This window comes from Lonchura striata, chromosome 4 (assembly GCF_050655825.1).
Source record: "Lonchura striata isolate lonStrDom1 chromosome 4, ASM5065582v1, whole genome shotgun sequence".
NCBI lineage: Eukaryota > Metazoa > Chordata > Aves > Passeriformes > Estrildidae > Lonchura > Lonchura striata.
In genome coordinates, this window is record NC_140706.1 from 44,261,786 (window position 1) to 44,272,678 (window position 10,893).

The 10,893-nt window shown below is 49.6% G+C and overlaps 1 protein-coding gene across 2 annotated transcripts; it reads left to right on the forward strand.

Annotated features, from left to right (window-relative positions):
* The first annotated feature begins 2,383 nt into the window (after window positions 1–2,383).
* HOPX (HOP homeobox) lies at window positions 2,384–10,727 on the forward strand. 2 transcript variants are annotated; one of them, XM_085578096.1, is made up of 4 exons: window positions 2,384–2,653; window positions 2,975–3,111; window positions 6,956–7,131; window positions 9,463–10,727. In XM_085578096.1, the coding sequence occupies exons 2-4, from the start codon at window positions 3,063–3,065 to the stop codon at window positions 9,538–9,540; spliced, it is 303 nt and encodes a 100-aa protein (XP_085434222.1). In that variant the 5' UTR covers window positions 2,384–2,653; window positions 2,975–3,062; the 3' UTR covers window positions 9,541–10,727. The 2 variants fall into 2 exon arrangements, with proteins under 2 accessions (XP_085434222.1, XP_077639058.1); XM_077782932.2 differs by lacking the exons at window positions 2,384–2,653; window positions 2,975–3,111 and adding an exon at window positions 6,718–6,860.
* Window positions 10,728–10,893: the final 166 nt, after the last annotated feature.

Here is a 10,893-nt window from a genome sequence, read left to right on the forward strand (position 1 = left end):
CATATTTTTTAATTCACATATTCAGAAAAAGGAAAAAAAATCTCTGCTTAATCCCCAGCAAGGGGTGCTGGTGCTAAGCCTCATTTTCAGGAAAGAAAACATGGCAAGATTCAAGTGAGACACATACATGAAAAGGAGGAACAAGTCAGAAAAGCTATGTTATAGCCCATTCTATCCTGATGGCTTGACAAGTTGCTTTGCCCCTCTCCTTTCCATGTTTTTTTCCATTCTGTCTCCGTGCAGTGTTAAAGGGACAACAACTGGGCCAGCATGGGCATGAGCTGTGTGTTGAATGTCCACCCCACCTACCCCCTCAAAAGTGAGTTCAGCCAACATCTTGCCGTGGAGCAATATTGATGATATTCAAGCCTCTGCAAGAGTGGTCCAGAGCAGTGGGGGGCTGAATGCAGGCTGCAGCTGCCAACCCCTCCCTGCAATGCCACAGTATTATGCAAAATTGTCAAATGCACATCACAACAGCTGTACTTCTTCTCAACAGGAAGAAAGTCTCTGCTATGGGCCTGGATGCACCCTTCATTTTGTTTCAATTTACTCTAATTCTGCTGACAAAGGACATCGTATGGGAACAGGATCTCTTCATATCAGGTGAGCCATAAATTCCAGCAGTACTTTGACCCTCTCCCAGGAGGGGAAATGGAGTGTTAAAGATTATAGAAAAGGTCAGAGAAGCATTAACCTGTGCCAGCCAGATGCAAAGAGATTTGTGACATGACTTTCACACTGTCACTGCAGGACTCCGAGCACCTCTGAAACCATTTCAACGGGGTATCACAGCCTGAAACACGTCACTGCCAGTGCTCCCAGTGCAAGCCTGGGCTGGGTTCAGGCTAAGAGAAAAGGGTTTTTCCACATGAAAGGCTTTCTCTCCGTTGACAGTAATAAACAAGGAAAGAGAGGAGCCTATCCTGTTCCTGCAGGCCACGTTACTCACATTTTGCAATGCTCAGGGCATATGCATGGAAGTAAAAAAAAAAACTACAGCATACAAACATAGGAAAATCTTTCTGGACCAGAGTATTTTCCCATCTATCCCGTCACTGAAGCTGGCCAAGAGCAGATGCCAGAGCAGTGCACAGACATGGGGCAGATAAGTAGCAATACCCCTGAGAGCTGCCCTAAGGACATGTCAGTATGCAGTTTGGGACCTCTGCCTGGACTTTCCCACACTGGGGTTGAAATCCGAGGCTGAGTCCTGTTGCAGGGGTCTGCCCCAGCCTCCTTGAATGCACCCAGGTGCCCCCAGCCATGGCTCCTGGAGACATCCCCCAGACACGTCCAATCTGCTTGTGTGCACCCATTGCTAGCCGTGCTCCTGTTGCTTAGCACCAGTGATAAACAGGACATATTCCTTTGGCCAGGTGCCTGCCCAAGGCATGCAGGATCAAGTCTTCCCCCAAAAACCTCTCTGGCAGCCACTGAACAGCACCATTTGGTTTATCAGTCATTGAACCTATCCCCTGATCTTGCTTGATCAATGCCATCCTGCTAGGAAAACTGGCACGGGTCTGCCTGTCCTTTGGCCCAAATTCCTTTGCAATCCCCTTGCCCTGGCCCGTGTTTCCACCAACATTATAAAACCTCTTCAGGACAGTCTTGGCTCACTGCTGAACATATGGCAGGTTTCTTGCCTGGGTTTGTCCAGCCACTTTTCCTCAGTGTCAGGGCTCCCTGCCTCTGGTTCCAGCCAGCTCCACAGCTTTTGCATTCTGTGCCAATTTGAGTTTTGATTTGGCAGATAATCTCAGCCACTGCAAGCCATACTCAATTTTTCATAAGCCCTTTCTTCAGCCTCTCTGATTTTCCAGCATCCCCTTCCAGCTGTCTATAAACTGAGAGATAAATCAGCCCCTCCCCACTGCACTCCACAAGATGCCTCTTTTTAAGCTGCTGTCTAATGCTTCCAGACCACCACACTGAAGACTGCAGGCTCCTTGGCACTTCAATCGAGGAGACGGCTTCGGCAGAGGAGGACGCCCTGCTCTCCTCCCCATCCCCAGCCAGGCTGCGTTCCGAGGCCTGCAGCAGCAGGACAGAGCCAGACCCCGTCCTGCCCTTACACCCAGCCTGGCGGGATCACAGGGCTGACTAAAGTGGCAGCAGACTCAGGAATGTTAAACCCGCACACATCATTTGCAAGACACTAAAGCGAGGTGAGAATCCAGCCGCGCGCAGCGGCGAGCGCTGCCGGGCTCCATCGGCCAAGGCGGGAGCGGGGCTCCTTACAGCGGCGCAGCGGGATGCATCCCGGCCGGGAGGGACGGGCTGGGCTGCAGCTCCGCTGCACGAAGCGCAGTTTCCGCCGCACCCCGCCTGCACCTTTCCTGTACCCCTGCAGGAAGCAGCCCCGGCCGGGACCGCGTCCTGCGCCCCGAGCGCGGCGGACGCGCCCCGGCGGCTGCCGGGCCACCGAGAGCCCGCGGCGCGCACGACCACGCGCGGAGGGAGCCCTGCCAAGGGAGCGGGTGCCAAACCTGAATTACCAGCCCAGAGAGTGCCTGTGGATCCCGGGAGCTCCTGTGATTTGCGGCAGGTTTTTCAGGTCCCCGCCTGTCAAACACACGCAGATACTTAAGCAGTCACCCAAGGACCTGCGGGGTTCTTGTTTTACACTTCTGGTCCCTGCCAGCTCCAGGTAAGCACAGGCCTTGAGCTGGGGGTGCTGGGGTGGGTTTGCAGTTGGGGATGGGGGGATGGAGAGAGGAGCTCTCCTGGGAGTACTGATGTTGAGGAGGGCGAAGCTGCACCCAGCAGGGCAGAAAGGCTCATGCCCGGGGCAGGCAGAAGGGCACCCAGGCAGGAGAGACCCCAGGCAGGGGCCACCACGGGGTCCTGCCTCTGCTGCAGCAGCTACAGTGCTCCCGTTTGCTTTGTTCCCATCCGATATTATCTTCTAAAAGTCTGGACGGGTAGTTTACAGGATGCATGACAGGTGTTTTTTCCTTATTTATGGCAGGGCCCGGTTTATTTTTAAAGCTTCTGTCCCACCTTATCCTGTGCTCCATGCTGGCTGATGTTATCCACAGCCACTGCACAGCAGGAGGATGAGCAAAGCTCAGGACAGGACATGGCTCTGCACCAGAGCAAGGGAGGGTAAGAGGACTCTGCATTGAGAACTGCTATTTCGATCCCTGCAGTGGCAGGAAATATCTGCAAGCTAAAACCAGATGCAGATGCCTCCAGTTGCATCTCTGCCCTGACAGTTGGGAGCACTGGGAAAGGGGTCAAGAAGCCCAGCAGAGGCTATGGAACCCCATCAGCTTGGCAGAAGCTACTGCTGAGAGAGATTTCTAGGGGCTTCGGGTGCAGTAAATCATTAGAAAGCTGCACAGCCAGCCAGCTATTTTGACTACTGTTCAAAAAAGCAAAGCTGAGCAAACAGTGATCATGTCTTTTCTGGAAAAGTGGCAGATTTCTGCCAGGATAGTAAATGCTGACTGCACTAGCAGTGCTGGACAAGGATGCTGGGGAACAGAAAGATGTCCTCTCCCATTTCAGGCCAGAGCTAGGAGTCCTGTTAGTAACCCCAGAGTGTTTTTGGGGAGCTGGGTGCAGCCACAAGACATGGGCAGAGTACTATATATTTATAATAAGATTTTCTCTTGCTGTAACTTGTGTCCATCAGCCATTACCTTTTGTCTGCTCACTCCAAAATCACTGTACCTAAAACCAGGATAGTCAGAGCCAAGTGTGAATTCCCCAGGGGTCTTTAGCTTGACACTTAGGACAGAGCAGGTGTGGTGGTTTCCCTGTGACAGTGCATCTGGCATTGTCATTTCTGCCAGGGTGAATAAACCCCAGTTGAATGACAGCTGCAGCCCCACAGCCCTTCTGAATGGCTAACATTCCTTGCACTGAAAAAGCTTTTTTTTTTTTTTTTTTTTTTTTTCAATGTTGTTAAAAATTTAAGAGGAAAAAAGCAATGAGAAGTGGTGCTTTTCAGCAGCTAAGACAAACAGCTGTGAGTCTCCATATTTCTGCCAGGCTTAAAGAAATGTGAGACAATCACCTTTCCTGTAAAGGGAGAGATGTTGGATGGACAGCCTGAAGCCCAGCTGCATGCCTGGGCTTAAACAAGGCTCCATTTAGTGGGCAGGTGATTAGTGGTCTCGATAGGGCCAGTCCATTTAGGCACTCCTAGTGCCCTCAAGTCATGTCATATACCCCCAAATTTAGCAACCTGAACATGCCAAGTGCTAGAGGCCATGTGCTGCACAGGGGTCACATGGCTCCTGAAAGCCTCTAGGACATAGTGGAGCGATGTGGGGAGACCTGCAAAACCCTCCAGGAGCCCCAGAGTTTTTGCCTTTTCCTGAAACCCATCTCACAACCTTGAGAGGTAAAAAACTACTCCTTCCAGAGCAGGAGTAAAGGGGACACAAAGAAAAACCATCAAGCATCACATCCCACATGCTGGGGCACCCTGAGCTGCCAGCAGGTAGAAGATACTGTGTCCTATGGGGAAATGCCTCAGGAACCTGGAGATAATCAGAAGCAGAAATAGCTGTGCAGGTGAAACATGAAAGGTGAAGCATGTGTTCCCTATGCAAATCCATGCACACACATCAATGCACATTAATGTGGCAGCCTGCAAACAATGATTTACGAGCTGCCAAGGCCTGTTGCTGCTGGTGGCCTGGGCTAGATGCATGATCTGGAGGTGATGAGGATCCCTTTGTGGCTGGGCTTTCTATGGGAAGGGCAGGTGGCTCAGTGGTGTGCTAAAAAAAAGAGAGGCAGGACTTGTGGCCTGAGCTTGGCCTCATCTGCATTTTGACCTCATGGAGAGTCTGGCAGCCACAATGCTGGAAAGTAGCACCTCAAATCCAGGGGACCTCCTTCTACCCCTGCATCTTTTCCAGAGGTCTACAAACATCTAAGGTAGGTGAGCAGCATTCAGCAGACTCCTACTACCTCACATGAATGAGGAACTGAATGATGATGCCCGCTTCCTATATGGATGCTTCTGAACTGAGCCAACCCTAGGAAACCCAGGCAGCTGCAATGTAATACAGACAAGGCCAGCTTGGCTTGCAGTACCTGGGGTTAAAGATGGTTTTTCCTCAGTCCACCCAGGGCTGGTGGGTGATACTGTCTATACTGTCTACCAGCACTCCATCGAGCTCAGAGGTGCTCCAATGTTACACAACCACTGTGTTACAATCATTATTTACCAAGTGACTCAAGCACAGTGGGCTGTTTCACAACCAGCCCTGGTCTATTTATAAGCCCCTACTCAAATGCCAAAGGATTCTTTTATTAGTCAAAGCACTTTCTGCAGAGGAGCTCAGGGGGGATCTTTGTTTTATGAGATCAAGTTCAAAGAAGAGGATCTCTCCAGCCTCTCACTGTGCCTGGCTCTTCACAAGCTGCAAGACAGTTTTGAAGCTGAGCTCTATCCTAGCAGTTCTGTCAGCAAGTGAAAGCCATGGAGCATTCAATACCCCAGGGTACCTAAAGGTGAGTTACCAGTCAACCAAGAAAGCAGTTGGGTTTAAACCTATGCAGTAGGAGTGCAGCATGATGGATGTTGCAGGAGCCAAAGGGAAGGAAAAGCTGGACTGCAGTGTGGAGGCAGGGCAGGTCTGCAGCAGATGGCCCACAGGAGTCACAAGAAGGGCCAAGGGCTCCTGGCAGCACTGGAGAGCCAGCAAAACCAACCAGCCAACAGAGATGGGCCAAGCAACTGGGACAGCAGGAGAGCAGATCAAGAAACGCCACATTTTGCAACCAGCTCCTCCCCTGCCAATACCCCACAGCCTAGTTTCAGAAACACCACAGTGATTCAGCGTCAAGGGACTTGTGCATGCTGTGTGGGGGCAGTGCCTTGTGTTTTAGTTGACTGAATTAGCAAGTTCGACCCCCTACCATGTGAAAGCAAACCTGGAGCCCAGCAGAAGAGAGGTGTGGGATTTATCAAAGAGGCACTTATTTTGATTGTTCTTTTGGGCCAAATCTTCCAGAGATTATGCAAAGCACAAGTGGGACAAGTCTTACTCTGGAGGAAAACATGGGCTTCTTGGTGTTGCCTCTGCTGGGAGCACCTAGGACTGACCACAGTTAGAAGCAGCAAGTGCTTGAGCAACAAACATACACAGGGTACAGGCCATAGGGATTTGAACACTTATACAGCAAAATCCAACCAATCAACTAACCAGTTCAGTGATGCTCAGGAACAATAGGACTAACTGCTAATGCCCACATGTGGTAACATTAAATATTACTTAAAACAATGCAGCTCACCTTCTCATGGCAACCATTGTGTGATGTCTTTCCATACTGCTAAGAGAAGGACCAGGACACTAATCCTGAGGAGGGGAAATAGCGTGGTACCTGGGTCATAGACCATGCTCCCAGAAGATCATGTATACTCTCTTTTACCATTCCTTTGCACAGACTTGCCTGATCACTGGGAAGTAGGGAAAAAAAAAAAATATAACAACCCACTAGGTTAGATGTCAGATATTGTCCCTTCACCCAGAGGATAAATAATGTTTTTCAACTACTGTCTTTAAATTAACCCCCTGAACATAGCCATTGCTGTGACATCACTACTAAGTGACGCCCAGGCCTAAATACGGCTGTAAACAGGAATCGTTCCCATGGGAGTCACGCTGGCTATAAATACAGCACCAGGGGAGTGCTGAGCAGCCTGCAGCTTCCTGCCAGCTGAGGATGGTGAGACAGCTCAGTGCTGGGCATTGCTGGCATGTGGTCGCTGCAGAAAACTGAGACAGGAGTTGCTGGGAGGCTGGTGCTCCCAGCTGAGCTCCCTGGCATGCCTTTGGGGAGTAGAGCCCTGCTGCAGCCAGAGCCCACAGCCGGAGCAGGGATGGGGGGAGGTTGGTGGGGACACGGATGGCAAATCTGGGGCTCAGCAAGTGTGGCCCCGCTGGCCACTCCCAGCTTGAGCAATGACACCAGTCCCTCTCGGCAGTGCCAGGCTCCATAGCCCTGTCCCAGGAGGAGATAGCCATGGAAAAGCCAGTGATTCCCACTGAGGAGCAGCTGGAGATCCTGGAATACCACTTCTGCAAGGTGAATAAGCATCCTGACCCCACCACACTGTGCCTCATCGCTGCTGAGACTGGGCTCTCCGAGGAGCAGACTCTGGTGAGTGCATGCCTCTCATCCTGCCCCTGGCACCAGCCCCACTCCCCCTGCATGCCTCTGTGCCTGTCTCCTGCCTGTCCTGGTCTACCTGCACCCGTCTGTCCCCCCACAGGCTTCCTACAGCAGCCCCTGCCCTTCTCATCTTCCCCCACACCACCTGCACTCCTCTGTGCCCCATGTGCTCCCTCCTTGCACTCCCTGCCCCACTGTGCCCCCTGCACTCTCCTCACTACACCCACAAATCTCCTGTGCACCTCTGCAACCCCCAGAACACCCCTAACTGCACCCACAGAGCTTTAATTCAACACAGCACCTCCTTGTACCCCACATCCTTCCTGTGCTCCACGTGTTTCTGCTCCTGAATGTACAACCCGTGCATGCTGTTCTTCCAAACCCTTTCTGATAGTCTTGGATGCACAAACTACTGCTGGTTTTAAGGTCTGAAGAAACCACTGTAATTTTAAAATCTGTAGAGGATAGATGCAATTCCTGCAGGATGTGCTGTGGGACATGCTCAGGCTGTGCACCCTCCCCCTCAGCGTCGCTAAGCCCCGATGTCAGGCAAGTCTGTCAGCCTCTCCAGGAGACATAGAGGCTCCCAAATACCCCTCCACAGGGACAAGCTGCCGCTGTCTGGGAATTCCACCATGCCCTGGGCTCCAACTGGCTAGCTGCAGGCTACCGTAGGCTTCAGAAGCAAAAGGCTTCTTCCCAGCTCCTTCAGGTGGCAGTGCAGCTCATTGTGATGCAGGTGATTACTAGACCCATAGCAGCATTTAGGGGTACAGAAAAGAAATCCAACTCATCGGAAAGTTAGCAGCAGTTTACAGAGAGCTGCCAAGCTCTCCCTCAGCAAAGCCAAAGGGGTATAAAAGCCAAGCTGGCAGTGTCAGCATTTAGCTGTCCCAGGGAAAGATGCAGGAGCAGCATCCATTGCACAATAGTCCTCAGCTGGAGTGGACTGTGCTTTGGTGACAGGCAGGCATCAATCACTGCTTGTTTGAGGCAGCGACGAGGCAGTACCCATAAAATACCTTTTTCTCCATAGCAATGGCACTGTTCCTTTTTCTTTTTTCCTAAGCAACTTGCAAACACAGGGTATATATACCCAAAGGCATCTCTGTAGATGTCTTAAAATCTTCCCTTTTTCCACTGATCTAGTGTGCTCTGAGAGATTTGGAGATGGAGGTCATATTAGGGACAGGATCAACACTGGGGTGAACTGCAAAGTGCCTGCATTGCGTAGAACACAGGGAATCATTGCCCCTGACATCTGGAGTGTTTTATCATCTATAAATAACAGCCATTTTAATTAAAAATTCAGTAACAATGAGATGCAAAGAGGAGATGTTGGTTTAGGACAGAAAGTGAAACTTTTGAGATGAGGCTAGGCTGTCAATCATATGACTGGATGTGGTCAAAGGCAGTGTGAGACTGAGAGGCACTTCCAGAGAGCACTGTGGTTGTATCATTATGGACCATAACAGCTTCAAAAATAACCATGAACAAATATAGCAACAAAATGAACTGCAACAAAAGGAATCACAGGCACATTGCCAAACAAAAGGCTGAGCTGTGCTTCCGGCACAGGAGTAATATTTCTTTTCTTTCTTTTCTTCTTAGGTAGTGTAGCTTTAACCAGATACATTTTATCTAATATTTTAAATTGTGGCTGCCTTGAAGTGGCATCAGCAGCTCTTGGAATAGGCTTCCAGATGCTAAGTTACAACAGACATAGTGATAAGTTACTGCTAACATGTGCATATTGCCTTAACAGTAAGACAGTTTTTAAACAATTTAAAAAACAGATTTGTTCTTACATTTGTTGAGACCCAATGTGCAATGTACCTCTCATGCCTTCTGAAACAGGTGAGCTTTCGATTCCTGTCAGTTTTGGACATGCAAATGATTGTTTGACTTCTCCAGTCATTTAAACAGACACCATTCAGCTCCTTAGCCAGTCTCTTACTCTGCTCAAAGAAAAACCTGGGCTCACAGCAATAAAAAAAGGACTCACTCATATTGTCAAGGTCTGAAGAAAAACCTGGGCTCACAGCAATAAAAAAAGGACTCACTCATACTGTCAAGGTCTGAAGTGAGCTAGAGAAATTAGTTTGAAAGAGGTGCACGTGTAGGTTACAAGACTGTTTGGTCAGGAGCCACCATCCTGGCTGCCTGTACTGCCTGGGAACAGCACCTTGCTACAACACAGCAGCACCATGAGTTCCCCTCACCTCTTCCCACGTGCTGACATCTGCCCTTTTAGCAAAGTTATTTGGAGGCTTCACTCAGCTCAGTGCACTCAGTCTCTGCTTTGTTCTTTCTCTCCAGAAATGGTTCAAGCAGCGCCTGGCGGAGTGGAGGAAGTCTGAAGGGCTGCCCTCAGAAAGCGGGTCTGTAAGGGACTAGAGGATGCTGCTCCAATCCCCTTGCCTCTTATAAAGGATGGTGAAGCTCTTCAGAGTGGGTTTCCTTGGGGTTCTTCTGCTGCAATAGGTTTTGCAATACTAAGTAATACTCTGCTATTTAACAGAAATATTATTTAATATGTACATAACCAGAAAAAAACCCATTATATATATATATATATATACATGTGTGTATACAACTTTTGATGGCTGATAACCTATCCAGTGATTCCAACCCATTAAAAGCAGCTGCACAAGAAAAGGCAATTTCATGCCCTTGTCTCAGGCTTGTAGAAATTTTGCCATGATATATGTTCAAATATAGAAGGAAGAAATAAAGATTCCTTTTCCTTAAAATCCCCAGAGGCAAAATATGTGTGCTAGCTTTAAGGTGCGGAGAGTAGGGCATCTGGAAAACTAGGTGCGTTGTTCAGGTGACCTGGTTTGGCTTGACATGCCTGAATCAGCTCTGAATACTGGCAAACCAAGTGCCTACACCATAATCAGACCAAGCCAAGCACCCTTGAATGCCTTTTTAACCTTTTGGTTAAAGGTCACCAAAGAGAAAGAACTCATGGGTTTTTTCCCAGTGCAGTAATAAATTGCAACATTTTTTGATGAGAGAAGCTGTGTTATGTCTCTGCTTGTGCAGGATAGGAGGCAGACTCCTTCCTCTGGATGGGCAATATTTCTCCCAGGCAGCCTCAGTGGGCACAATGGGTTTTCCCTTTGCCACAGGGACAGTCATGGGAAGCCTTGGCTCCTAGGGCACCTGTGGGTCCATGCATGGCAGCCCACACAACCCCACACCCCTTAATCCCCAGGGTGGCAGATGCTGGTGGTGCTGGGGTTCCCCCACAGCATGGGGGTTTTAGGGAGAGACCCCAGTCTCCTCCTGGTCATTCTCAAGCCTGAGGAATGCAGTTGCATTGGGGCTCTTGCACGAAGTCCAAACTCTCATCCATCCTGGCACAGGATAATGCCTGGTCTAAAAATAACTAGCACCATTTCACAATGACCTTACCTTGTTCAAAAGGCTTCGAAACTCCTCTTCTTAGTGGATTACTGAATCAATTAATGGATCATCTCATTAATCCCCTTCTGGTTTGTGGTCACCTGCCTCTACTCCTTTGGAAGGAAAATCAGCTTAACAAGGACAAGATTAAAATACATTGGCTCTGAAACTGCCATATGCTTTCATTTGTGGCTTTTGTCCCTTAACACTGAGCATCTCTCTTGCCTCAGTATCTCCAGCCTGTCACCAGTGGTTGGGCAGCCAGTGCAAACACATTGACCTTGTAGGAAGCAGATAAAAGCATTCTTCCTTTATGTCATGCCCTGCACAGACTGTGTT

What these genes read in the sequence shown, in the direction of transcription:
- HOPX (XM_077782932.2), top strand. Translation starts at nt 6,728, where the DNA reads ATGTGGTCGCTGCAGAAAACTGAGACAGGAGTTGCTGGGAGGCTGGTG. An exon ending in CGGAGCAGGGATGGGGGGAG is followed by an intron (nt 6,861 to 6,955) that starts GTTGGTGGGGAC and finishes CCCTCTCGGCAG; the next exon opens with TGCCAGGCTCCATAGCCCTG. An exon ending in TCTCCGAGGAGCAGACTCTG is followed by an intron (nt 7,132 to 9,462) that starts GTGAGTGCATGC and finishes CTTTCTCTCCAG; the next exon opens with AAATGGTTCAAGCAGCGCCT.